At 39.7% G+C, this 25,702-nt stretch overlaps 1 protein-coding gene and 1 non-coding gene across 3 annotated transcripts in view; one reads left to right on the top strand and one right to left on the bottom strand.

The window, feature by feature from the left end:
* Window positions 1–25,702, top strand: part of HPSE2 (heparanase 2 (inactive)) — a 671,933-nt gene that overhangs the window by 500,503 nt on the left and 145,728 nt on the right. For both annotated transcript variants that reach the window (XM_045438525.1, XM_045438526.1), the window contains exon 7: window positions 7,122–7,215. In XM_045438525.1, coding sequence (XP_045294481.1) covers window positions 7,122–7,215 — 94 coding nt within the window. The remainder of the gene's footprint in view (window positions 1–7,121; window positions 7,216–25,702) is intronic.
* LOC123577637 lies at window positions 10,951–11,057 on the bottom strand. The gene has a single exon (XR_006701979.1). It is a non-coding gene; the product is annotated as a U6 spliceosomal RNA (small nuclear RNA).

Here is a 25,702-nt window from a genome sequence, read left to right as displayed (position 1 = left end):
GTTTCAGAAGTCAAACACATGGATCTGCTCCTGCCCACACTTTTGGTACCATCATCTGCTACTGTTCTGAAAAGTCCCAGAGGTGCTCTCCTCAGAGCCCACTCTGATGGCTGGAGCTGCAGATAGCTTTCCTTCTCCTTCCTTGCCTCCCACACAGCTCACCTCAACATCGCTAGTATCAAAGGTCAGCTGTTTGAGCCTCTGCCAAGACATTGTGTCTCTCTACATACACCTGGTCCACTGGGGAGAATGACCTGGGCTCAAGACTCAGGACCCAAAGTGTTCAAGGAATTGGGAGAAAGAAAAGGTCAAATAAATGGGGCCCTTGGCAGTAATTGTGCCTCAGGGCCACACTTTTGGCTCATTGTGGATTAGCTTATTCAGGCACTCATGCTTTTATTAAATATAGTTTTTGAGTACCCATTATGTGTCTGTGGGATTTTCTGCAACCTTGACCTTTACTTGTACCATTTTTCAATGATACGTTTTTCCAGAGTACAAAACTTTATAATTCCTGAAACTTTTCGTCAGCTTGGTGACTCCTGAATGGATTTATATGAACTAGTTTAAGAAAGCTAAAGAAACGAGGGGTTGTGGGAGGTGAGATGGGCTAAATGGGCAAGGGGCATTAAGGAATCTACTCCTGAAATCATTGTTGCACTATATGCTAACTAATTTGGATGTAAATTAAAAAAAATAAAATTTAAAAAAATAAAATAAAAATAAAAAAAGAAAGCAAATTACAAATCGACACATGGAGAGTAATACAAAAACATATAAACTTTACAGAACATTATTAGAATGCGGATTTATACTCTGCATAATGTCCGCTAAGGGTTTGGTTGTTTCATGAGTGGGACATTTGTATAACAAGTTTTATTTACTTATCTGTGTGTCTTAATAAAGTTAATAAACTATTAAAGTTTGAAAAAAAATAATTAATTTAAAAAAAGAAAGCTAAAGAAATATCTATATTCTGTAGGATCTTTTTTTTATTTGTAACAGTTTTCATTTCATCCAGGCTTTACCTGCCCAAAGTTGTTCAGAACACAAGATAAGAAGGTTGAGCCAATTGCAAAGAAGATCAAGGATAAGGTAGCCTCAGAAAGAAAACCTAAAGGCAAGTGTGAAGAACAATGTGCTCAGCAGGAGCCCAGGATGAGGGCCTTTGGAGGAGGGGCAAATACAATTTCAGCCTCTCCAGTGTTTGGCTTCAAGGTGTCAGAATAGGTTTTATAGGTCAACAGCGTTGTTCTAATGATTATCCAAGTTTCTCCCCCTTCAGTGGGGAAGGCCCCAGTTTTATGGAATTACCTGCCCACTCAGCAGGCTGGGTGTTAGAATTCAGAGCAGACTGCCCCTCCTCCCTGAAAGCAGCAGGCAGCAAAATAGGTCCGGAAATTCCTGAGCATTGGGAAGCCAGCACTAATGCAATTACCTGAAATAAAAGAAGGGGTCAGATAATAAGGGGCAAAGGTTTTTCCTTTTAAAGTAAAGAGCCAGGTAAACAAAACCAGCTGCCCCTGGAGCCAACAAATTCTCCTCATTAAATGTTTTAAGAGGCTAATGGGCATAAGTAGCTAATTGCAGTACAATCCTAAAGACTAAATCTAGGGTCCTGGAGAAGGGGGAGAAGGGGGATCAGGGTAAAAACCTGGCAGGCAGAGGTAGAAAGGAGATGAGACCTGCCCGTGGCAGAGGATCCCAGATGGCCAAAATGGAATTAAAATTAAAGTAAGAATAAGATGATTTGACCTGGAGTCACTAATGTTTCTGTCAGTATCCTTGTGGGATGGGCATGGCTGGGACAGTTTTAAATTTATACACTAGTAGAATAGGATCTGAAATAAGTTTTTTAAATAACTAATTATGGGAAATTTTATGTGCATTTACTCTGAAAATCCCTGAAAGGCTATACAGCAAAATGTTAATGGGTTTCTCTAGGTGTTGGGCTTAATGGCGATTTTTCATTTTCATATTTTAATTTTATTTATGTGCATCTTCTAATTTGCCTATAATGAACACTTATTTCTTTTATAATAAATAAAGGGCAAAGTTTTAAATAAGATGAAAGGTAGTAAACTAGACATAAACATTAAGGGGGGCATGAGAGTTGGTGAAGGAATTGGTAAGAGGTTTTAGTTACTTTGTATACTCTGCCATGTTTCCCACCTCCCCAGATGTATGCTTGATATGACCTGCCAATCTAGAGGCCAGCAGAGGGAGGAATAATGGTTGCTGGTATTGAGCCAGACAGGCTATTTGTCCACACACGAAGGTTTCAACCTCATTGCATTTGTAATAGTTCCCAGAAATGTTATTTCTACGCAGACTCTCTTGGCTTCAGCTTTTAGTTGAACAACTCAGCCACTTGTGGTTTGATCCTAAGAGATGCTGAAATTTCAAGAGCGCTTGGAGGAAGAATATGATTTACCTAAAAGTGTCCATCTAAGTGTTTGTAGAACCAACTGTTCTGCCAGGGTTTATGTGGGAGATGCCAAAGCACCTCTAATTAATGAATTTGCTTTCTCTCAATCCTTACTTTCTTCTCTGATTTGGTCTTCTGACACTTTTGTAACCATTACTAAATTAATTAACTCTTTGGAGAGACTGCTTAATAGCTAAGAATCATCTTTATCTTCCCAATGAGAAAGACAAAGGAAAGCAGAGAGAGTTGCCCTCAGGTCACTGGACAGTCAGTCAGGTGGAATCCAGTCCCATTTCCTTTTATCCAGTCTTGGTTAGAAATCACCATCTTCATCATTTTTAATGATTTAGTCTTACCAAATGATTATGTCAGGCTATGCTACCTCCTTCATGTGATATAGCAGGCTCTTATCATAGGCAATCACTATCAGAGAACAGAAGCTCTGTTAACAGGCAGGAATTTTTCAAATAACCACAGATTATTGACACTGAATGTTTTCTTAGAAGCATTGCATTTATGAAGGGTAAATGTAGCAAGCTAATTATCCAAGCATACCCAAGAAAAAGGCTTACGTTTTGTCAGACTCACATCAATGGTTAAATTGGCCCCTCTCTTAAAAGTGACACTAAATTATGGAGACCATACATAGTTCAAAGTACCATGGAAATAGTACAATATATATGTGTATTTAAGGCAGCACATGAATGTTGCTGGAACTCCAGTATTATATGGGGATTCCTTTGACATCCAAATGTAAATTTGACTCAGACTGAAGATATTAAAAAGACAATGTGGTGGTCAAAGTGGGAAAAGAAAGGACTCTTAGCTGAGCCAAATGTAGACAGAGGCAGTGCCCAGGGCCATAAGCATTTTAGAGGGTCTCTGACCTCTCTGTTAACTTCTCTTATCTTCTTAGAGAACTCATCTGCAGCTATGACTTCCTCCATTACTCATAGTTAGAAGACCCAGGTCTTTTCCTATCTCAACTTTTATCTCTACCTCCTCCTCCTATCTCCACTGGCCTATTGTGTATTTCCTCTTTGATGTTCTCTGAATCCTTGATATCTCAAACAATATCATCCATCCCCTTGACAAACCTAAAACCTACATGTTTTGGCATCAGTGTTCTCCAAAATATTCTCTCTCACAAGCTCCTGGTCATCACTGATTCCCTTCCTCTTTCTCTTACACTCTATAGAAGCCTTATTTTATTAGTTTTTCCTTCACAGCCTCTCACTTTTACTTCTTTCCGTGACCCAGATTCTTGCCTGCAGTACTGAGATAAGATAACCTTGTCACACTGCTTTCCTGCCTGGAGCTCTCCCCTCTCCAGTCTAATTCATAGTCCACAGAAATAGCCTGAGACCAACTGAGAATGATTGAATCCAGCTTGTTAGGTTAAAAGTGGGGCCAAAATGGCTCTAAAAAGCGTAAGCCAAAGTTTTTATTGGAATTGCTTCCCCACATGTCACATGAAGGAGAAATTGGACTATTTCTTGCTCCAAGAAAGCAGCCATTGAGTGGACAGTAAGAGGGAGCAAATTTTAAACTTATATTAGAAGAGCCTTTCACGGATTCAAGCTGTAGTACAGTGGAAAAGTAGTAGTAGTATATGAGAGTGGGTTCTCTGTCCTAGATAATCACTTCTCAGGGATACTGTAGCAAGTTTACATGCTTTAAGCCACATGGCCATTAAGGTCTTCTCAAACTCGAAATTTTTGCAATGGAAACACCGCTCTTACCATCCCTTCCTTTGCCTCCCACCTACCAGAAATCCAGAGTCTGTTTTTGCTGTTCCATACTTCCCTCATTCCAAATCATGCTCTCCTTCAGACAGATATTCCCCTGCTCACCTCATCTCATGGCTTTCCAGTCTAGATTGCTGCCTCCAGTCACCTGGAGGGTACATTTGGTTATTGAATACCTTTTATGTGCCAGGATCTATGCCCAGCATTTTTCCTGATTTAATTGGTACAGTATACCCTGAAAACTGTGGGTTTGGGATTCTTTTTAACCAACTTCAAAGAAAGGGAAACCTAATATAGGTGGTAGGTGACAAAGCTGAAACTGAGCCAGAGTTTTCTAGGTTCCAAGTTCTGAGTAGTTGAGAAAAGAGACAAAAAGAAAGAGTGGAGGAATGGGAGGCCCCTCAACTAATGACTAGGTTGGGTAAGGAGGGCATTCATGGGAATCCGACACACTGAAAAAGTGCATCTGATATTTTTATTTCAATAAGCATTAAACTATATGTGTTGCCAGCAAAACTTATAAATTATGATGTTTAAAATAGTTACTGAAGATTAACAGAGAGAAAAGAGGGGACAATAATATATTTGATTAAAACATAAAAGAACACTAATTACAGTGCATGTGTATCGTGTGCCTAGTAATCATATAATATAGTAACAAGTATTCATGTCCTTCGGTGTGTATTAGATTAATATTGCATGAATTATTTTTAATTTTAATATTACTATGTTTTGGGGCACCTTGGTAGCTTAGTCAGTTAAGCATCTGAATCTTGATTTCTGCTCAGGTCACAATCTCACAGGTCAGGAGATGGAACCCTGTGTAGGGATCTGTGCTGACAGCGCAGAGCATGCTTGGGATTCTCTCCTTCTCTCTGCCCCTCCCCTGCTTATGCTACCTCTCAAAATAAATAAATAAATATTTTAAAAATATTACTATGTTTTAATATACCTAGTTTCCATGTGGCAAGCTATTTAATCACACTTTAAAAAAAAATCAGTAATGCTAATAGTTAAGTACTGATAGGAAGAGGTTGTGGTTATAGGTAATGAACATGGCCATACCCAGCACTGTGTGTTGTACACAATAAATGTTTATTGGATCTGAGTCTAGTATCTATACCAAGAATGAAGTGAAAGGTCATGTCATTGTTTTGTTTTATTCACTAATGAAAGTAACCACCAAATTTTCAAAATCATGTACTTTGACATAGTAATTTTACTTTTAGGATTCTGTATTCATACATAATTTAACCATCAGTCCCCTGTTGTTTATGACCCCATCTTTGCAGCTGAAAATGAAATTAAAAAAGAACTAAGAGTTGTTGAATGCCTACTATATGCCATACACTTTAGGTTTAACTGCTTAATCATTGATTAATACTGAGAAGTAAATATGTTACCTCTTTTTTTTTTAATGTTTATTTATTTTGGAGAGTGAGAGAGAGAGAGACAGAGCATAGGCAGGGGAGGGGCAGAGAGAGAGAGAGGGAGAACAGAATCTGAAGCAAGCAGGCTCCAGGCTCTGAGCTGTCAGCACAAAGCCCGATGCAGGGCTCAAACCCACGAACCATGAGATCATGACCTGAGCCCAAGTCAGATGCCTAACCAACTGAGCCACCCAGGTGCCCTGATATGTTACCTCTTTTAAGAATAAGAAAACTGAGGCATGTAGAGGCCAATATCTTGCCCAAGTTCACACAGGTAGTAAATAGCTGATTTGGAATTTGAACTCAGATATTTCTGGGTCCAAAACCCATATTTTTTCCAACATACCAATGGTTTAAATGTTGGATTTCGTGGGAATGTCTGAGGTGGTAAAGGAGGCCAAGGGGAAGGCTGAGTAGGTGGAACTCATCTCACCCTCACTTCAACTAAAGCACCTGCTTTACAATTAAACAAAATTTTTAAAACATTCTAATACATCATGCATTGATATGGGAATTTAAAATTAAAAATAATTTTCACATAGTTCTATAATATATACTGATAGGTTGATGTCTTATTAAAAATGAGATGATCTATCATTAGCCATCAGCTGGGGAGACCTGAGTGGGACGGAAAAGGCACCCAGGAGTCATAAGCATTTATTTTAATTCAGTTGATTTAATTTGGAATTTTGTAAAAATGGGGGTGGGGAAGTTTAAGATAATAAAGGTCACCTAAACCTGGGCCAGTCTTAGCTTAGTCTTCAGAGTAAGGATTCACAAAGAGGGGCCTCACAAAGCTGGATCAATCTGTTTTGGTCGAATGTTCACAACATACTATCAGCACAACTAACACAACCTGATAAAACCCACAATGAATGCCGAACTTGTTACTACTATTTTAGGAGAGGGCTGGAAGACTAAGTCATGTGTCTGATTTATTTCTTCATTCATTCATCCATTCATTTATTCTGGAGCTGGTTGGTAGGAGAGGGTTGACTACAAAGTGAACTGGAGATGAAACCTTTCAGACCCACTCACTACACTGTATCAGATTTTTGTGGTCAGTATTTGTTTTCTTATTTAAAGGTGTGGAAACCTATAAAAAATGTTTGAATATTCTTTCTAAACCTGTCACATACCTTTACTACTTTAAGGTGAGGACAGGGGTGGTATGGGATGGATGTTAAATTACTCTTCCTGGGGGAAAAAAGAGTAAGCTTTTCCTCCATTACTTAATTTGTATTATGGATTCCTGTCCACTCCTACAGAGCAAGCAATGCAGGTTCATGTGACAGAGGTTGGAAAACAATGACTCCACAAATGGAGGTAGAAATGAAGAAAATAAAAAGGAGATTACTTGTTTGAAAAACACCCAGGGTAAAAACTTTTCAGGATGTGAAAGCCCAAGTGAACTCTGGGCTGTTTCCTCAGGCAACAGAGACCTCTGGTTAGAGAAGTGTATTTGTAGTCTCCTGTTCAAGATTTTACCTGATTCTTATTTTATTTTTATTCCAGTTGCTACATTGATGGCCGGGTGGTCAAGGTGATGGACTTCCTGAAAACTCGCCTGTTAGACACACTCTCTGACCAGATTAGGAAAATTCAGAAAGTGAGTAAAAGTCTCCTGGGAAGAAGGAGTGAGTTTGGGAGTAAAGCAAGGAAAAGGTCCTGGGGTCCCAGCTGGATGTTAGCACTGTGGGAACCAGGGTAGAAAAATAGTATAGTACAGATCTCCCTTTCACAGCTGATGATTGTTGTTTATTGTTTTTAAAATTGAGAACAGTTTGAATGTGCCATTTCAAGGTTTAAAAGCTTCTCTATTTTAATAACAACTATTTTGTAATAGCTTGCTTCTAAATTGTGAGTTTCTTAAGGGAAGGCTAGATTTGCTTTGTTATTTTCTTTTTGCAGGGGCCTATTTGGGCCTACTTTAAAGAGAGAATGATTATGTTCATTCAGTGAAATTCCTGTCTGGGGTATTGGCCATATTTATTGGTTCTAAATAGTGTTAAATATCTCAGCCATGTATACATTATTCCTAGGTGTCTTAGAATAGCCAAGTAACACCTTATTTTTGTAGAAATGTGGGAGAAGCTGTATTATATTAAGTAATGGCATGTAGGTCCTAATAGCAAGGCACCTTTGGTCAACAGTTCTCACACTTGACTGCAGTCAAAATCACCAGAGGTTGCTCAGAAGGTTTACATTCTCACTCCTGATGTTCTGATTTAGTATGTCTGGAGTAGATCTTAGATACCTCTTTCTTAGTAGTCATCTGTCAAGTAATTCAATGCAATGCAGATAACATTTTGAAATACACTGGATTAGTTAATTCTGAACTGTGAAGACGTTCTGTCTGCAATTTCCATCTGCCTCTACAAAATGATATCACATCTTTTGTTGCCTAGTCAGGTCATTTTTCCAGGTAACGAGGACCTTTTGAACATTCAACTACATCTTGAGCAAATTAAACAAATCTTTGCAGAAAAATAGCAGTGGGTAAACCCCCATTAATATGGGATGAATGAATAAATGAATGGACAAATGAAAGAATGACTCATGTATAAAATTATCTGTGAAATAAAATTATACTTGGAGTAATCATAGAAAAGCACTTTTGATTGGTAGAGTGGTAGTCTATATGGTTTTTTTTTTTTGGTATTCAAATCAATGTCCTGTTCAGATTACAAAAGCTTTTTCAGTCCTCTTGTTCTCAAAATGTTTTAGCAGCTAGGAAGCCTCAGGCCTTCTGGACTCCTATACCCCAGTCTATCCCTCTGGGGATCAGGTGCACTAGCCAGTATCTTTCTCTGTCACTGCCTCCTACCAAGCAAAGCCTAAGAGAACTAAATAATTTGAAATGTCTCTGCCAGTCTCTGTTTGACATTGATTTAGGTTTTAATATTTAAATATTTAATATTTACTGAACACTTAGCTAGTACCAGGCAAAGTGCTAGATGCTGGGGATACAAAATGGAATAAGACATGGTCTCTGCCTTCAAGGAACTCAGAGTTTTAAGGTTTAACAGCTGCTTTGAGCAGGTTGCAAAACATTACTTAAGGCAGTCAAATACCCTATTGAACACTGCAGTCTACTAAGCACTTTATGCTAATCTAATATTATATATTATTCTCTAAAAGGAGGGAGGAATGTCTTTCATTCTTTCATTCATTCATTTGTTTATTCTTCCATCCAATAGATATTTATTGAGTGTGTACCATGTTCTAGGCATGATTCTAAATGTTTGTGTTACAACAGTATACATGATAGACAAGTCCCTAAATTTTTGGCTTTTCTGATATTAAATGTAATGACCTGATCAAAAGGCTGTCATTGGAAGTAAAATGATTCAGCGGTATCATGGCACTGAGAGTGAAGGTTCTAACTGTGCTCTTGTAATTATTTAAGTAGAACAGTTAACTCTAGGTCAGAACTAAGACAAAGATGTTGGGAGTTAGGTTCTTCCCTTTCTCCCCACTACCCATTACTCTCCACCACTGCATACTTCTTACCCACCACAGAAGGTTCAAAGACTGAAATAAGTGGCTAAGCTCATCTTCTGATGTGTCCAGGCAGGGCCAAAGGAACTTACAGAAAAGGGCTCAAACCCTGTGCACAACTGAGATTCAGACCTCTCATAGCATGTCTAATGGACTTGGCTGGGAGGGCCAGGTGCAGTTGCAAGGAGAAACAGTGGAGCCTCTAAGAGAAATGACCTGTATAAAGAAGGTGCCTGGCAGGGGTCGGCTAGAATTAGCAGTAGAACCTGATTTCACTTTTGGCTGTTGCAGATAGAACATGCCAGAGGTCCCCTCAGGACCTAGGTTAGGGTTCTGGTTATGATGTGCTGTGCAACAAATTACCCCAAAACTTAGTAGCATAAAACAACGATTTACTGTGTCTATGGTTTCTATGGGTCAAGAATCCCCACAGGGCACTATAAGGATGGCTTGTCTTTGGCTCATGATGTCTGAAGCTTCAGCTGAAAGACCTGAAGGCTAGGGTGACTCAAAGGCCGGTGACTGGAATCACAAGGCTTGTTCACTTGCATGTACTGCAGTTGATGCCAGCTGTTGGCTAGTACCTTTGTCGGGTTGATAACTGGAATACCTACATATGAACTGTCTATGTAGCCTGGGTTTCCTTCCAAGGTTCAAAAGTCAGATGCCCAAGAGAGAGAGCCAGGTGGAAGCTGTACTACCTTTTCTAACCTACCCCCAGAAGTCACAGGGCTTCACTTCAACCATAGTCTATCCATTGAGACAGTCATCAAGACCAATGGAGATTTGAGGAGAGAGGAAATAAACTCTTCTTGATGGGAGAATAGCAAGATTCTAGAAGAGCATTTAAAACCAGAATTATTTTTCCAGTCATCTTTGGAAAATACTGTCTGCCACAGTTTCATCTGCCCTGTATCATTTAGTAGCCCTTCCATCATTTCCCTGTCTAGTTTCTTTTTCCAACTTTTCTTTTACAAGCTCTCACCAGATATTGCCTTAAATGGGTATCTGCTGGAGGTGTTGCTGGATCACAGATTCCCCAAGATTTGATTTATGGGGTAGACATTCCCTTGGCTGCACAGCCTGGACCCAGTGGCTAGGGCCTCCAAGATGAGAGTCTCTCTCACCACAGCCCAGGATGTGCTAGGTACTGGTCTGCTCTGGGGAGATGGGGACTGGGTGACTAGAGAAGGGTCACCAAGTTTTGCCAGTTAAAAAGTTGCTTTAGCTGTTCCTGAAGTCCCCTGTGGGTGGGAGGGGGGTCTGGGGAATTAGAGTCCAAGATGCACACTGGCAAAGACTGGCCAAACTTTTTTCTTCAAACTTCCAAAACCAGTTTATAGAGGGGCCAAGTAAGATTTTAATGCATATATACCTGGAACCCTCATCTAAAATCTAAAAGTATAATCTTTGTTTCTACTCTATTTTGAGAAGCTCACAGAAATTCTAATGATCCCCCTTAGGCCTACAGTGATGGGAAAAGGTCAGATTTCCTACCAAAATCAATTCATGAAGGAGTGGTTAGATAAATCAGTGATGAGACTGTTTGAATAAGAGACAGAATATAGGATTTGAAGTCTAATGCTTGATTTGGAGTTCAGGCTTAGCTGTGTAACCATGGGTTGGGTTATTCACTTAACTTTTCTAACTTTGTTTATACATCTGTAAAATGATGGTGCTAAGAATACTCTCATCTTTCCCTTTCATGGAGATTAGGAAAGTCACATGCGGCCCTATTTTGTTGATTGCTATTGAATGCTAATCTTATTGCTATTACTATTGTTGTTTCAGTTGTTGTAGTTTTTTATGTCTTTATTTTATTTTGTTTTTATTTTTAGTCCATAAAAATATGGAACGCTTCACGAATTTGCATGTTACCTTTGCGCAGGGGCCATGCTAATCTTCTTTGTATCGTTCCAATTTTAGTGTATGTGCTGCTGAAGCGAGCACTGTTGTAGTTATTTTTAATAATAATTCATATGACTGGAGAAGCTTCCTGCTACCTTTATCCTCAACTTGTTCTTTGCTTTTTTTCTTCTTTCCTCTTTCTTTGAACCCTGGGGAGTATGGTAGGTGATATTTTTGGCATCTGAAAGGCAGTGACTCAATTGCTAAAAACAGCTGTGGTTTTCAAATTTGGACTGCCATTTACAGAAGAATTCTGTTTTCTGAGCAGTGGGCAAATTCTGGTTATATGAAAATCTACATTATGTATTTGAAAGCCAAAAGAGACAGTGTTTGGACAAACCACTCCTTTGGATGATCTACACATTCTCTCCCTTCTATTAGAATAAGGATAATCATCTGTACTTTGGGAGATGAGTCAGGGGAAAGAGTTGAGAATCTAACAATGTAAGCAAGAGTCAGATGGGAAAGTAAGAGATGTTTCGGATACAGTGCAGATGGTATAGTGTGGATACCTGGGCTGACTCCAAAATAATGACATAAGAACCAAGAAGAACCACTTTGGCTTAAGTCACTTGGACCCTATGATTTGTGTCTTCATCTCCTGGAGGAATCAGAAGAGGAAATAACACTTTTTGATATTATTTTCAGCAATTCAATAAGCACAGGAAGGAGTTGGTGAAATCCCAGTCATAAGGGAAGTATTTCCAAAAGTACTGTCCATATGATTGCATTTTGAATACTAAATAAACTGGACAATTTGCTTCCCTAATATTTGAAAAATTCCTTCCTTCTTCCTTCCTTTCTTTCCTTTACTTATCAACTGTTTATAACATTCTTAGTATTTTCCAGGCCCCTGAGGATTAAATGGTGAGAAAGACTTACATGTGGTCTAGACCTTGTGGTCTAGTGGAAAAATAGTTAATGAAGCAAGCAATGATAATAAGATGTGATGACTCTTATAACAGAGATGTATAGGGTACTATGGGCACCCATGGTGGGAAATACCTATCTTAGTGTATAAAAGAAGGGCAGTCCTTCTAGAGAAAGTGACATTTAGGCTAATACCTAAAGGACAGGCACCTTCTAATTTATTTAGTTCTGAGAGTCTGATCAGAGGACTACCAGTGTTAATATATATGGTGGAGAGAATGGTTTATATGGTTCATGGTATGACCATTATCGTTCTTTTGTTAATATCGTCATTGCTTATGATTGCTTACAGTATTTAATGAAGATGAACTCTTTTGAAGTGTCTTTACTTTTTCCAATATATGTGAGTTGCAGGATCAAGGAAGTAGGTGAGGCAGAAGAATATTTAATCCTTTTGAAGTAATTAATACATAAAAAGGAAGCTTTTGCTCTTAGCCAACCTTCTGGTTTACCCACTTATTTGAGCCTCTTAGTATATGAAAGGGGAAGGGGATTAAAAAATAACAGTTATTCTTGAGTATGATACAATAACTAGAAGCACAACTAAAGGAAAAATGAGGACAACAGTAGTGTTAACCTTTTGTGAAGAGAAGTAGAAAATGAAAATGACATTACTAGGGTAAGAACAGTAGCATCACCACAAAAGTCAGTGTTTGATTCACTCATTTATTTGTTAAAGGTTCATTTCAGTGTGCCATTGCCTGTTTACCATAATGCCTATCACGTGGCAGGTGCTTAATAAATGTTAGTGGAAGGGAAATAGGCAGGAAGGGGAAGGTAAGCGAGCAGAGTAAAACAGTGGAAGAAGTGTAAAAGAAGTAAAGTAGTGTCTCTGTCTCATTCACATTTGGATCTGCTATCTCAGCTGTTCACATGCAGAAGAATCTAATCTGCTCCTAACTATGCAGCATAGTGTTGACTAGATAGAAATTGATTCAGACAGCAATAAATGGGCTGTGCTTACATGTAGGCATAGTAGGAGAGTTTCTTCTGGGTATGTGTTGAGAGGTGAAGGAAAAGTCTCTTTGTTGTTCAAAATAACATTTCAGTCTGATTACTAATGCCAGATATTTCATTTGAAAAAAATAACCTTTCAGGGGCACCTGGGTGGCTCAGTCAGTTGAGTGTCCAACTTCGGCGCAGGTCATAATCTCACAGTTCGCGAGTTCGAGCCCCACCATCAGGCTCACTGCTGTCAGCGCAGAGTCTGCTTTGGATCCTCTGTTTCCCTCTCTCTGCCCCTGCCCTGCTTGTGCTCTCCACCTCCCAAAAATAAATAAGCATTGTTAAAAATGTTTTAAAAAGAGAGAAGAAAAAAATAACCTCTCATTCTACACATTAGGGAGAGGATGCAAAATGTAAATAACCTGAGACGAGATAAACTACACTGGTTCAAAGTCACACTAAGGTGTTAATATCAAACAGAAGGTCCTTTCCCAAGAGCAGATTTGCATAGGCGGGGAGGAGAAACACAGGCCAAGGATATACTCAAGAGAGTCAGAGTACCCCAAATACAAATGGTGCCATATGAATATCTTGGAAGACATCCCTGAGTGTCTTAAGTTTTATGGGGACTGAAATTCATACAACAGGAAACTCTTTAAGAAAAAGAAAACAAAACAAAATTGCATGTTTTAGAAATATATCTGACCACATGAACACAGTACTAGGGCCCCCTTCCCAGGATACCAGCAGAGGCCTGTGAGAGTGGGAAGCTGGAAGTTCGAGCTTCATGAACTTCCCAGTAAATTAGTTTCTGTGATGCCACTTGGCTGTGTATTTACAAATGGGACAGTATGACCCAAGGAAATCTTTGGCTCTTCTCTTTCATATAGAAGACACTAATAATAAATAGGGGAATCTAGCTGGAAAGGTATGTTTACCACAAAAGAGCTCCAAAGCTTTAGTTGTTGTCATCTTATGAACCATATCTCCTTGACTCTTAAACACAAATAATTATAAAATGTACCATAATTTAATATAGCCAGGGAGTGGAGGAGAGATAGGAGATAGGATAAACAGCTGGCAAATTTCAGCTCACAAGTTCCTTTTGAGATTGATTATAAAAAACGTTCTGATTTCAAAACCATTAAGATGTGAAAAATGCATCATTAACTTACAGAAATACAGTAACCATATTACTTTTGAGGATACAAATGCCATTTATTGAGTGCATCGTATATTACTAACCCATTGAAGAAACCAGTCACTTACTCAAAGCCATTAGTAGTAAAATTAGAATTCAAGGCCAGGCCCACCTAACTCCAGAGCCTACACTCTTATCCAATCCACTCTTCTTTTGTTTTATTTTTTTAATTTTTTTAATTTATTTTTTTAACATTTACTTATTTTTGAGACAGAGAGAGAGCATGAACAGGGGAGGGTCAGAGAGAGAGAGGGAGACACAGAATCCAAATAAGGCTCCAGGCTCCAAGCTGTCAGCACAGAGCCCAATGTGGGACTTGAACCCAGAAACTGCGAGGTCATGACCTGAGCCAAAGTCTGATGCCTAACTGACTGAGCTACCCAGGCGTCCCTGTGTCTTATTTTAAACAGCCTTCTCTAATGTGAAATTATTTCATTTTAGCTTATATTGTCTTCTAACATTTTTAGAATCACGTTTTTATTTACTCTGGAATCTACTTTGTAAAGGTGAAGATAGAAATAATCCGCTTGTAAAGTCAAGTTTAGAGAGCTCCCGACCGGGTATCTAGACTATGAATCTGATTTGCTATTATCAGTGCATGCAGCTAGTGTTTTCACAATTTGAAAGTGAGAGATTTTGTAAGCAATGGCAAGGATCTGGTGTGGTGAAGGAAGGGTGTGGGGGAAATGGATGTGACACGAGGGTCACATCTTCCTAGAGCTTAGTTGACTGAGGTACAGACTTTGCCCTTGGTTCCCCCTTTCCCACCCTTCAGTATGAAAATGGCTCCAGGCAAAGGAATGGTAGGTGATCCCCACAGGGTCCTGAGAGGTCCATCTATGACCTGAGCTGAAGTTGGATGCTTAACCGACTGAGCCACCCATGCGCCCCCAATCCACTCTTCTGCATCTACCATACCTGTTAGCCATTTATTTTGTAGCCAATATAATATTTATATCCCTAACCACCCAGGATTAGGAAGACTTTTAAATAGCACTGAATGTCTTGATGAAAGAACATCAATTCAATGCCACAATCAGTTGATATAATCTGGCATAGGTGTCCCAGAAGTTAGAGTCCAATGAAAGTTATATACCCCAATGTTAGGTAATGTCTAATATTACCACAGTATTAGATAGTGGAAGAGGACTGGGCTTTTGAGGGAGTGATTTGCATTTATTCACTGGACTTCATTCTTACATCCCATGTGCACAGGCTTTTGGTCAATGCATAGTGAGTTCTGGTTATGTACAAGGCAATCACAATGCAAAGGTATATGCTGCCCATAGATACTTGGAGGAATGGCCCTGGGGACAAATTGTGGTTTGGGGTAAAAAGCTTCAGGAGGAATAGGCACCTTGAGGTGACCTTCCAATTTTCCACATGGAAGGGGGGATTATATGGTTTGTCTTGAATGAGAGAAAATTACTTCTGAGGATGATAAAGCCTGACTCGTCAGTGGGTAGACTGTCCAGTAAGCCTAGGGATTGGTTACTCATGGAAAATAACTGGGGAAGGGAGGAAGAGTCATTCTTGTGTGAGCAGCTGCTGTCCAGTCTCTCCCTCTTCTAGCACTTATCCTTGATCATAGACTCTGCTTTGGGACTCTGAAATATTCTTCCTTATTTTCTTGCATATACTAATAATTTCCTTGGCTCCCCTGTGACTTTGTCTTCATTGTGTATTCTCTTATTTTAATTTTATATTTTGTTGCAATTATGTACATTTGCTTTTCTGTGGTTGGAGATAACAAGAACAGAGAATTCAATTTTAAATCCTAAAAATGACACATAAACAGAAGCCACAAATTAAAAATTGATCTGATACCAAAAGAAAATGGGTAAATATGGCACTCCAGAACAGGGAGATGATAGAAAGCAATTATACAGAAAAAAAAATTAATGAAACTGACAGGAAGTACATTAGACAAAAGAAATAAATCAGGAAGAATGTGATGAGATATTAGAATGGCTGAGCTCAGAATAGCCTAGCTTGTCTAACCTAAGAAGGACATATTAAATATGGAGGCATTTGAGTCACCCAGAAGCTTCCAGGTCTCCTCAAATAGGGAAATTCAATTAGAAAGTAGATAGAACCCTGAAGTGGAACTGTGAGGATTTGGTGTTTGCTCTTATGGTTTTGAGGTTATTCGTTATCTCCACTGAAACTTGGCCTTTTCAATAGTAAAATATTATCTCCCTCGTATATTAACAAATAAGTTATTTCATTATCTTATTATTTAATGTACTTAATAAGCAAAGTACTTGTCAAGCGACATGCCAGGTACTTAGATACTTCTATAAGGCATACAGAAAAGGAAAAAATGTGGCTTTCTCAAGTATTTCCAGTATAGTTGAAAGACAGGCAAACAGAAGATTATAATTCAGTTTAAAAAGGTCAAGGTCGGGGCGCCTGGGTGGCACAGTCGGTTAAGCGTCCGACTTCAGCCAGGTCACGATCTCGCGGTCTGTGAGTTCGAGCCCCGCGTCAGGCTCTGGGCTGATGGCTCAGAGCCTGGAGCCTGTTTCCGATTCTGTGTCTCCCTCTCTCTCTGCCCCTCCCCCGTTCATGCTCTGTCTCTCTCTGTCCCCAAAATAAATAAACGTTGAAAAAGGTCAAGGTCGGAGATAGGTTTGAAGAACTTTGGAGCCCAAAGGAGAGATGAATTAATTTTCTAAAGGTTTGAGGAAAGTTTCACAGTGGAAGTAAGATTTGAAATAAGCCAGAAAAAAAAAAATTAGACAACATGGAGGAGGAGTGGGTAGGGGAGGAGGCAATTAGTAAAAACCTAAAAGAAGGTCCTATAGTTGGAAAATGATAAGTCCACTCTGTGGTGAGCCATAGGTCTTGTGGGGAGGAAGGGGAGAAGAGACAGCTAAGGGGTAGTTATGAAGGGTCTAAGATACCAAGGTAAATGAAGCAGTTGGCATGTATCCTGTGGGCCGGTGGTTCTCATAATCATTGTACCATGTCTAACGTACTCCAATAGACAAATAGATAAAACAGACTAGGGGTTGTGTGTAGTTACTGGCTCCTTAGCTTTTTTCCGAGTTGGAGAAACATTTCATACTTTTGGTGAATGAAAAGAATGTAATTGGGGCAACTTTGAAACCATTCTTTTTATTTTTAAGTAAATCATTCCCTAGATCGCTTTCAATATTATCATAGCACATATACCAGTTAACAACATCGACCTCTGTGAACACATGATTGAGTTCTTCTGCTGGTAACGGCCAAAATACACAAGAAGGATGGACAGAAATGCAGAGTGTTACTGAACTCTCACCTGGACCTCTAGTAAATACAATAGGGAACAAAGAGGCAGGGGCACCCCAAGAAGTGCTTTGTGCATAGGTGAGGTTTAAGAAGCCTCCTGAAGCTATTTGGCTCCTTCTAACCAGTGATTAGGGACCAGTTCTGGTTACTCAAAGAGCTACTGCTCTTCCTGAAGTCCTGGGGAAGGTTGATTTCCAAGTAGATGAGATGCTGGAATTAATGGACTCCAGGTTCTTTTGGAGGTTGGGCCTCCTGCCAGGGCTGATTAGCCCAGCTGGCCTGTCCACTATTCCTGTTTTATTGCTTCCTCTCTCATTAAGGAAGGTGTTGGGTTTGGATAACCATAAACAACATGTCTGCTGCTACAGGGCCACCATCTCTTGCACAGCCAGTGGCTGAAACCAGGCTCTCAGGAGTCTTTTTTAAAGACTTAGATCACAGTTTTGGAGAAACAGGAAAAGGAAGCCCAAATTTGAAAACATGCCACATAAATGATTATTTTCCTCTTTTTTTTTTTTAATTCAAAGTGGCAGGGAAAATAAAACTTTAAAAAGTAAAATAAAACCAGTACTGTTTTCCTCATTCTGTTTTCTCTCTCACCCCTGCTCTCTCAACATAGCCACATGGAACAGTCCTGACGTCCTCAACCCCTGAGATGGGAGGGAAGGGAGTTGGAGGCTTCCCTTCATATCAACCTGCCCCCAGCAGGCCCAAGGAGTCTGAGCAGCCACTGACCACTTGCTGAGCTGTTATGTGGGTGCCTCATGGCTCCCTTGTCTACTTGGGCCCAAGGGCTGAAGTCTATTTAGGACCACAGAACCCTTAAAAGAGAGCCAGCCACCCAGCCCCTCTCTAACCTCACTCCAGTAATCTCAACACTTGTACTTCTTCCCCCTCCCCAGACAATGTGTTCCTTAAAATGACCTTCATTGGCACATCATTTCTCACCAGGAACTGTACCCTTGTTCTTTCCAGTCCTGCAATTTTCTCTCTTCCAGCACAGGGAGAATCATATTTACTCAGAAAACCACAGTGTTGAACTATAGCCCTCGGTTTCTTAGAGTTTCACTTTCTAAGGGAATTTTGCAGCTGGTTCCATCTGCTTGTCCTGATTTTTTTTCTCTCCTCTTTTCCCCATGCTGATTTCTTCCCCAGTCCTAACCAGCACCCAGCCTCAGTACCTTCCCCACATGTCACCATGATGGTCTTCTTTGCTCAATTCATCAAACCTCTCACCATGTCCCAAACGGTAAATGCTCAGAAAATCCTTGTTGATTTGTACCAACTACTCCCAGAACTTTTAGTATTAATACTTTCTAGGAATCTCTCCCCTGCAGAACATTTCATAATGCTGGTTTAGGTCGTATATAAAAGTTCTAGTTCACTGTGTTTTTTGTTCATATGGCTTCTCTAGACAAGGACAGGAATTACCCCTATGCTAAGAGTTCATAAGTAAACTATGAATGCTAATTATGTTAATGTGAATAATCCATGTGCCTTTTAAATTTTAAGCAGACCTTTCCTTTCTAGTTAGCATACATCTGGTCTATTACCTACCTCCTAAAACATGTCCAAAAGAAAAGCAAACAACTCCAATGTTAGATTGATCCAAGCCCAACTCGTGAGCTTTACACAGGAGAGTGGTCTAGGTTAACAGGTTAACTTTAAGAGCTTACCAACAGGGGTGACCGGGTGGCTCAGTTGGTCAGTGTCTGACCTCCACTCAGGTCATGATCTCGGGACTGCATTGGGCTTTCTGCTATCAGCACAGAGCCCGCTTTGGATCCTCTGTCTCCCTCCCTCTCTGCCCCTTCCCCCTCCTCTCTCAAAAATAAATAAACATTAAAAAGAAGAGCTTACCAATAAGACAGACACACCTTTCCAAGTGCTTTATAAATATTAGGTCATTTAAATGTCATAAAATGCTCTGAGATGGATCTTATTATTATTCTGGTTTTACATCTGAGGAAAGTAAAGCACAGAGAGATCACACCAGTCAGCAAACCACAGAATCAGGATTCAAACACAGGGAATCTGGGTGCAAAGTCCATGCACCTAACCACTACTTAGTGCTACCTCACCAATAATAGCAATTTTTAAATTGTTTCCTTCCAAATCTCCCTGCAAGTTAGAATTCAGATGAACTTCTATTTATACAGTGTCTGTATCCCTGCAGAGTCTTATGTACACAATATTTTATAAATCCAACCATTTTCCTGATTCAAGTCCTCATTTAAAAGAGCTAGACTTTGGGGGCATCTTGGTGGCTCAGTCAGTTATGTGTCCGACTCTCGTTTTTGGCTCAGGTCATGATCTCACGGTTGGTTTGTGAGTTCGAGCCCCACGTGCTTAGGATTCTCTCTCTCTCCTTCTCTCTCTGCCCCTCCCATGAGCTTGCTTGCTGTTTCTCAAAATAAATAAATAAACTTTAAAGATCTAGACTTTGAACTCCTTTTGGAATATAACTATTTTGTACAAATTTGCTGCTCTTTGTTGGGCATGCTACCTTCCAACTAAGTATTTATGACAGATGACCTCACAGAATAGGTGGTAGGAATATGATTGTCTCTTTATCTTCAATATCAGAACATTATGATAAACTTAATACATCATAAAATACTTCTGGTCTCCAAATATCATTGGATGGTGATTTGCCTTTACCATTTCTGGGGGTGTTGGATTCCATATATAAATTACCTGGTAAGCAAAGGCATAATTCCCTTTCCTTCTCTGAAATTTCCATCTTTCAGAATTCAAGGGGCAGACCTCAGGCCTCATATCCTGAGCTTTAGCAAATAGACATGTGTTGCTCTTATCTAGATCTTTAGTGCTATTGTAGGTTTTCATGGCATGCTTTTATTTTTCCTGATCTCTAAGGTGGTTTTTGCATTCAGGGTACTGCTTCCAATTCTTTGACCAGTTTAGTTGCCCTGTCTTAGGTCATGTAACTTCTTTAAAGAGTGAGAGTCTCCTGTGAGCTTGTGCATGGGCAGGTTTGGAATTATATTGACTTCTTCATGTGACTAGAGCACCACAATCTCCAGTTAAGCACTTACTCTGTGCCAGGCACTCTCCTAGGAAGTAAATACAAAAGTAAACACTATAGGATCCCTGCTCTCACAGTGAGGGACCTTTAGTAAATATAATAAAGAACAAGAACTGATAGTTCAGGTTTCCTAAGAAGTAGTCCATAGATTCCTGGATTCCTTTGTTAGATCATAAATGATGGTTCAGAATCTTACCACCAAATTGTAACTCTCTTTAGCATGAGTTCATTTGAATTCATGCATCACCTTAGATGGGCACACATAAATGTTCATCTGCTACACCTGCTGTCACTTCCTGCTAATTCTCAGGATCTTCCTGTGATTGGCCTACTGTGATTTATCCTTTGACTAGTAATCAGGATCACTGACAACTCTGTCAAGTATTATTCCAGCTCATGGATGAGGAAACTGAAGCTAGAGTAGCCACAGAAATAACAGAACTTGGGGTGCCTGGGTGGCTCAGTTGGTTCAGTGGCCAACTTCGGCTCAGGTCTTGATCTTACATCTCATGCAGAGCCTGCCTGGGATTCTCTCTCTCCCTCTCTCTCTGTCCCTCCCCCACTCTCATGCACACACATGCTCTCTCTCTAAATAAATAAATAAACTTAAAAAAGAGAGAAATAATGGAACTTTAACATATTTATCTTTTCACAGTTTTCATTATAAATGTGTATATGATTTTGTCACAGCTACAGTGATCTTGGCATAAATCACTTCATATCCCTTTCTTGTTTAAATCCCTCAAATAGCTTTCCATCACACTCAGAATGAGAAACATCCATCCTTTCTTCTCTTTTTTTGTTTTATTTTATTTTATTTTATTTTATTTTTATTTTATTTTCATCATGATAAGTGTACTCTTAAATTCCAAACCCTATTTCCCCTATTCCCCACCCCTGCCAGTAACCATCAGTTTGTTCTCTATAGTTAAGAGTCTGTTTTTTGCTTTGTCACTCTCTCTCTTTTTTATCCTTTGCTTGTTTTGTTTCTCAAATGCCACATATTCCACATTCCCCTACTCACTATACTCCAGATGGTCTTCTCTTGGTTCTACAAACAGCAGTCCTGTTTCCATATCTTGTCCTTTTCCTGTGCTGCTCCTACCAATCCATGAAGGGGCTGGTTCCCTTGTCACTCAGGTCTAAGCTCAGATACCATCTTTCCAGGGGGGTGACCTGAGTACTATCTAAAGTGTCCACCGCCCCCCCCCCCGCCGCCCCACACCTCCTGCCAAGTTACTTTCTATCAGATTACTCTCTTTAATTTTCTTCCTAGCTCTTATTATTTCTAAATTTCTTTTTTTTATTTACTCATTCATTGTTAGTCTTTTCCCCTTGACTAAAATGTAAGCCAAAGAGAACAGAGCCTTGTCCTGTTTCACTCATTGCTGTATTCCTGCCCCTAGAATCTGTTTGGCATATAGAAGGTGCTCAATAAGTATTGGTTAGAGTGAATGAATAAATGTATTTGGTAATGCCTTAGTGTTTTGGGATGGAAACCCTTAGCCCTTTTCTAGTCCCACTTTTAGATATTTCCCTTAGGTAATTTCATCCACTCTGGTGGCTTTTTCTACCGCTCTGTCTCCCATATTTGTTGTTTATGTAATTTTCACTTACATAATCAAAGATACTCTTGACTGTTGAGGGATAGGAGCCAAGGGAACTGGCAATAATATTATAAAATACTAATACATTTTAACATTTTGTATTTAGAAGGAACTTAGATTTCATCTACTCCGAATTCATGGCTTACATGTCGATGAAGAATGTTCAAGATAATAATAAGCCAAAAATCTCACAGCTAGTGGGTGGTAGAACCCAGAGCTTCCAAGATACTTTACTGTTTCCACAGTAGTTATCTGCCTGTTAGACTCTATCTCTCCTTTTGCTAATGACACCAACACACACACACACACACACACACACACACACACACAGAGTTTTATTTTATTGAGATAAAATTCACATGCCATGAAATTGTGCATACCCTTTAAAAGTGTGCAATTCTGTAGTTCTTAAGGTATTCACAGAATTGTGAAACCATCTATTTAATTTTAGAACATGTTCATCACCCCCTAAAGAAACCACATATCTATTTGTAGTCATTACCCCCTCTCCATTTCTCCCTCCATTCTCCAGCCTTAGGAAACAACTAATCTACTCTCTGTCTCTACAGACTTACCTATTTTGGACATTTCATGTAACAGAATCAGACACTATGTGGCCTTTTGTGTCTGGCTTCTTTCACTCAGCTTAATTATTTCAAGGTTCATTATGTTGGGACACCTGGGTGGCTCAGTCAGTTGAGCATCTGACTCTTCATTTCAGCTCAGGTCATGATCCCAGGATCATGAGATCGAGCCCCGAATCAGGCTCTGTGCTGAGCATGGAGGCTGCTTAAGATTCTCTCTCTCTCTCTCTCTCTCTCTCTCTCTCTCTCTCTCTCTGTCTCTCTCTCCCTCTGCCCCTTTCCTTTGTTCATGCTCTAGCTCTCTCTCTAAAAAAAAAAAAAACATTAAGTTCATCATGTTGTAGTTTTACTTTTTTGTTTTGTTTAATCCCTTTTCTCTAACTGCCTTATTTTAATGTCTTTTTTTATATGTTTATTTTTTTAATGTTTATTTTGAGAGAGAGAGAGAGAGAGAGAGCAGGTAGGGGAGGGATAGAGGGAGAGGGAGAGAGAGAGAATCCCAAACAGACTCCATGCTATCAGAGTACAGAGCCCAATGTGGGGCTTGATCTCATCAACCATGAGATCATGACCTGAGCCAAAATCACGAGTTGGATGCTTAACCACCTGAGCCACCAGGTGCCCCTTAATATCTATCTTTGAACAAAAATTAAACTCTGAATATCTTGGAAGCCAAAGGCAACAAAGAAAAATACAAATATATTTGTTAGCTCTTGTTAGCTGTAAAGGAAGCACAAAGTTTATCAAGAACACAGTTTTTGTAGCAATACATTTTGAGGGGAACCATCAATGCAGTCCAGTTTCACCATATGGCTCTGTCTTTTGATCATCTAAGGTATATTTCTTGTTTTCTTATTTGTACTATTTCCAGTTCCCTTTGGGTTGGGCATGGTGAGCAGTATCGAGAAGGGAGAGAGAACTACCTTGTGGTGTCCTCAGTGACTCTTGTCTTTCTGGGTACAAGGGGGAATTCTTACTCAATTTTTAATAACCCTCCAGTTTGACCTCCACTATTAATTCTCAGGATCTTTCTTTCATTTTTGATCACAATCCTTACTTCTTTTTTTAAAAAAAAAAAATTTAACGTTTATTTATTTTTGAAAGACAGAGAGAGACAGAGCATAAGCCAGGGAGGGGGAGAGAGAGGGGGCGGAGACACAGAATCCGAAGCAAGCTCCAGGCTCTGAGCTGTCAGCACACAGCCTGATGCGGGGCTCAAACTCACAGACAGACCATGAGATCACTACCTGAGCTGAAGTTGGACGCTTAACCAACCCAGGCGCCCCACAATCTTTACTTCTACATCAAATTGGTGAAAAATTTTTACAACTTTATTCCTGAAAAGTTCAAGCACTTTGCCAACTCTTATTCTAAAGTAGGTCTCAAATATTGCAAATACTCTAGTAGATGAGGGGAGAGGACAAGCGTTATGCCTAGGGAGAGATGACAGGAGGAATATGATTGTTTGCTGATGTCTGCCTATGGGTTTTGGAAAAGGAAAGTTCTGGCATTTATGCTATGTCTCATATTATTTTTTTTCTTTTTTGGGATCTGAGGTAAAGGGAATTAAATTAAAATCATGCTCCTCAACCACAGCAAACTATTATCATCAGTTCATGCAAAAGCCCTGCATTTGTTTTGATTTTCACCTCGATCTCTAATCTGTGCTCACATTCACCTCCCTCTTAAACATGCCTTCCTTCTGTGTTTGATACAGGTCCTTAAGAGACATGTATCTTTATAAACTATTTCATCTTATTGGATGTAACTGAGTACATAAGTAATATTGTGACCTAAATTTCATTCTGTTGGTATTTTGTTAACTCACCACTAAATCTTTAAAGCTAATTTACGTTGCTAGATTTACATTGAATCTATTGTTCTAACTGCTGCATAATGTCTTATGGTATGTATCTACCATCTTTTACTTTTCCATTCCTCCTGCAATGGAAACCTGTGTCAAACAATGACATAGTAAACATCCTCGTACTTGACTCCTTAGAGGCCTGAGGAAGAATTCCTTTGGTTTGCATGTCTAAAAGAAAAATTGGTGGCCCATTGGATCTAAATACACTGTTGTCTTTATCCAGCCCCCCTTGTGCATAAATGGCATCCCCATCCTACCTCCTATACTAACTATTGCTGCAGGGACTTGAGCTGGGCAGATCCACAGCTGTAACCAGCTTAGTGCTGTCGTGATACGGTACAACCTTGCTTCTTATTTCCTGCTCTGGGACTTCTCTAAGACAGAGATGCAGAACTCAGGGAACCTGCTCAACACTTATGCCTACACAATTAAATGGGGTAATGGGGAAGAGCAGAGGTTACGGTCCCAAGGCTACTCTTGACCTTTTGGAGGATAGGAGCCAAAGGATAAGTATGCTTCCTCTTGAATTCCCTTGGGAGAAAGTTCTGAGACATATAGTTCTTAAGACTCTTACCAAGTTCCCTGTGGAATTGAGTGTAAGTTGCCAACACTGGTTGCCAGTTTGGAAACCCATCCTGGTATTGGTTTTCCCTTTTCCCTAATTCAGCCCTGCAGTTCCTCATTCCTGTTCCCTGTTATGACTTCCCCCAATGAATTACCTATAGATAAGCCTTTGTCTCAGCCTCTGTTTTTAGGGGCACCTAAAGTACATGATCCCTAAATACTGCCAGAGTGCTATCTAGGGGATCTGGGCCTTAATCTGGGTAGTATGGCCAGCTTCCAACTTGTGGACCAGAGACTGGGCCATTTTAAAACTTCAGAGGGCCACCTTTTAACAAGATGCTGTTCTTCTGCTTAGAAAGTTCCCTAGGTAGGATCTTTCATCCCTGGATCAGTGATTTTTTTTATATTCACTGCAGTTATTCTCCAAAATATGGTTGTAATATATATACATGCCTTGGTGATTATAAAATACTTCTCACAAACATTGACCTCTGCCTTCATGATTCATGACTTCTAATGCATGGATAGTAGACTCATCCTGGCATGTGCCATACCAGAGTATTAAGAAAATTTCCTTCAAGGGGCACCTGGGTAGCTCAGTCGGTTAAGCGTCCAACTTCTGCTCAGGTCATGATCTCACGGTTTGTGGATTCAAGCCCCACATCTG

Source organism: Leopardus geoffroyi, chromosome D2 (assembly GCF_018350155.1).
Source record: "Leopardus geoffroyi isolate Oge1 chromosome D2, O.geoffroyi_Oge1_pat1.0, whole genome shotgun sequence".
In the NCBI taxonomy this organism is placed as follows: domain Eukaryota; kingdom Metazoa; phylum Chordata; class Mammalia; order Carnivora; family Felidae; genus Leopardus; species Leopardus geoffroyi.
This window is presented reverse-complemented; position numbering and strand designations above follow the sequence as displayed.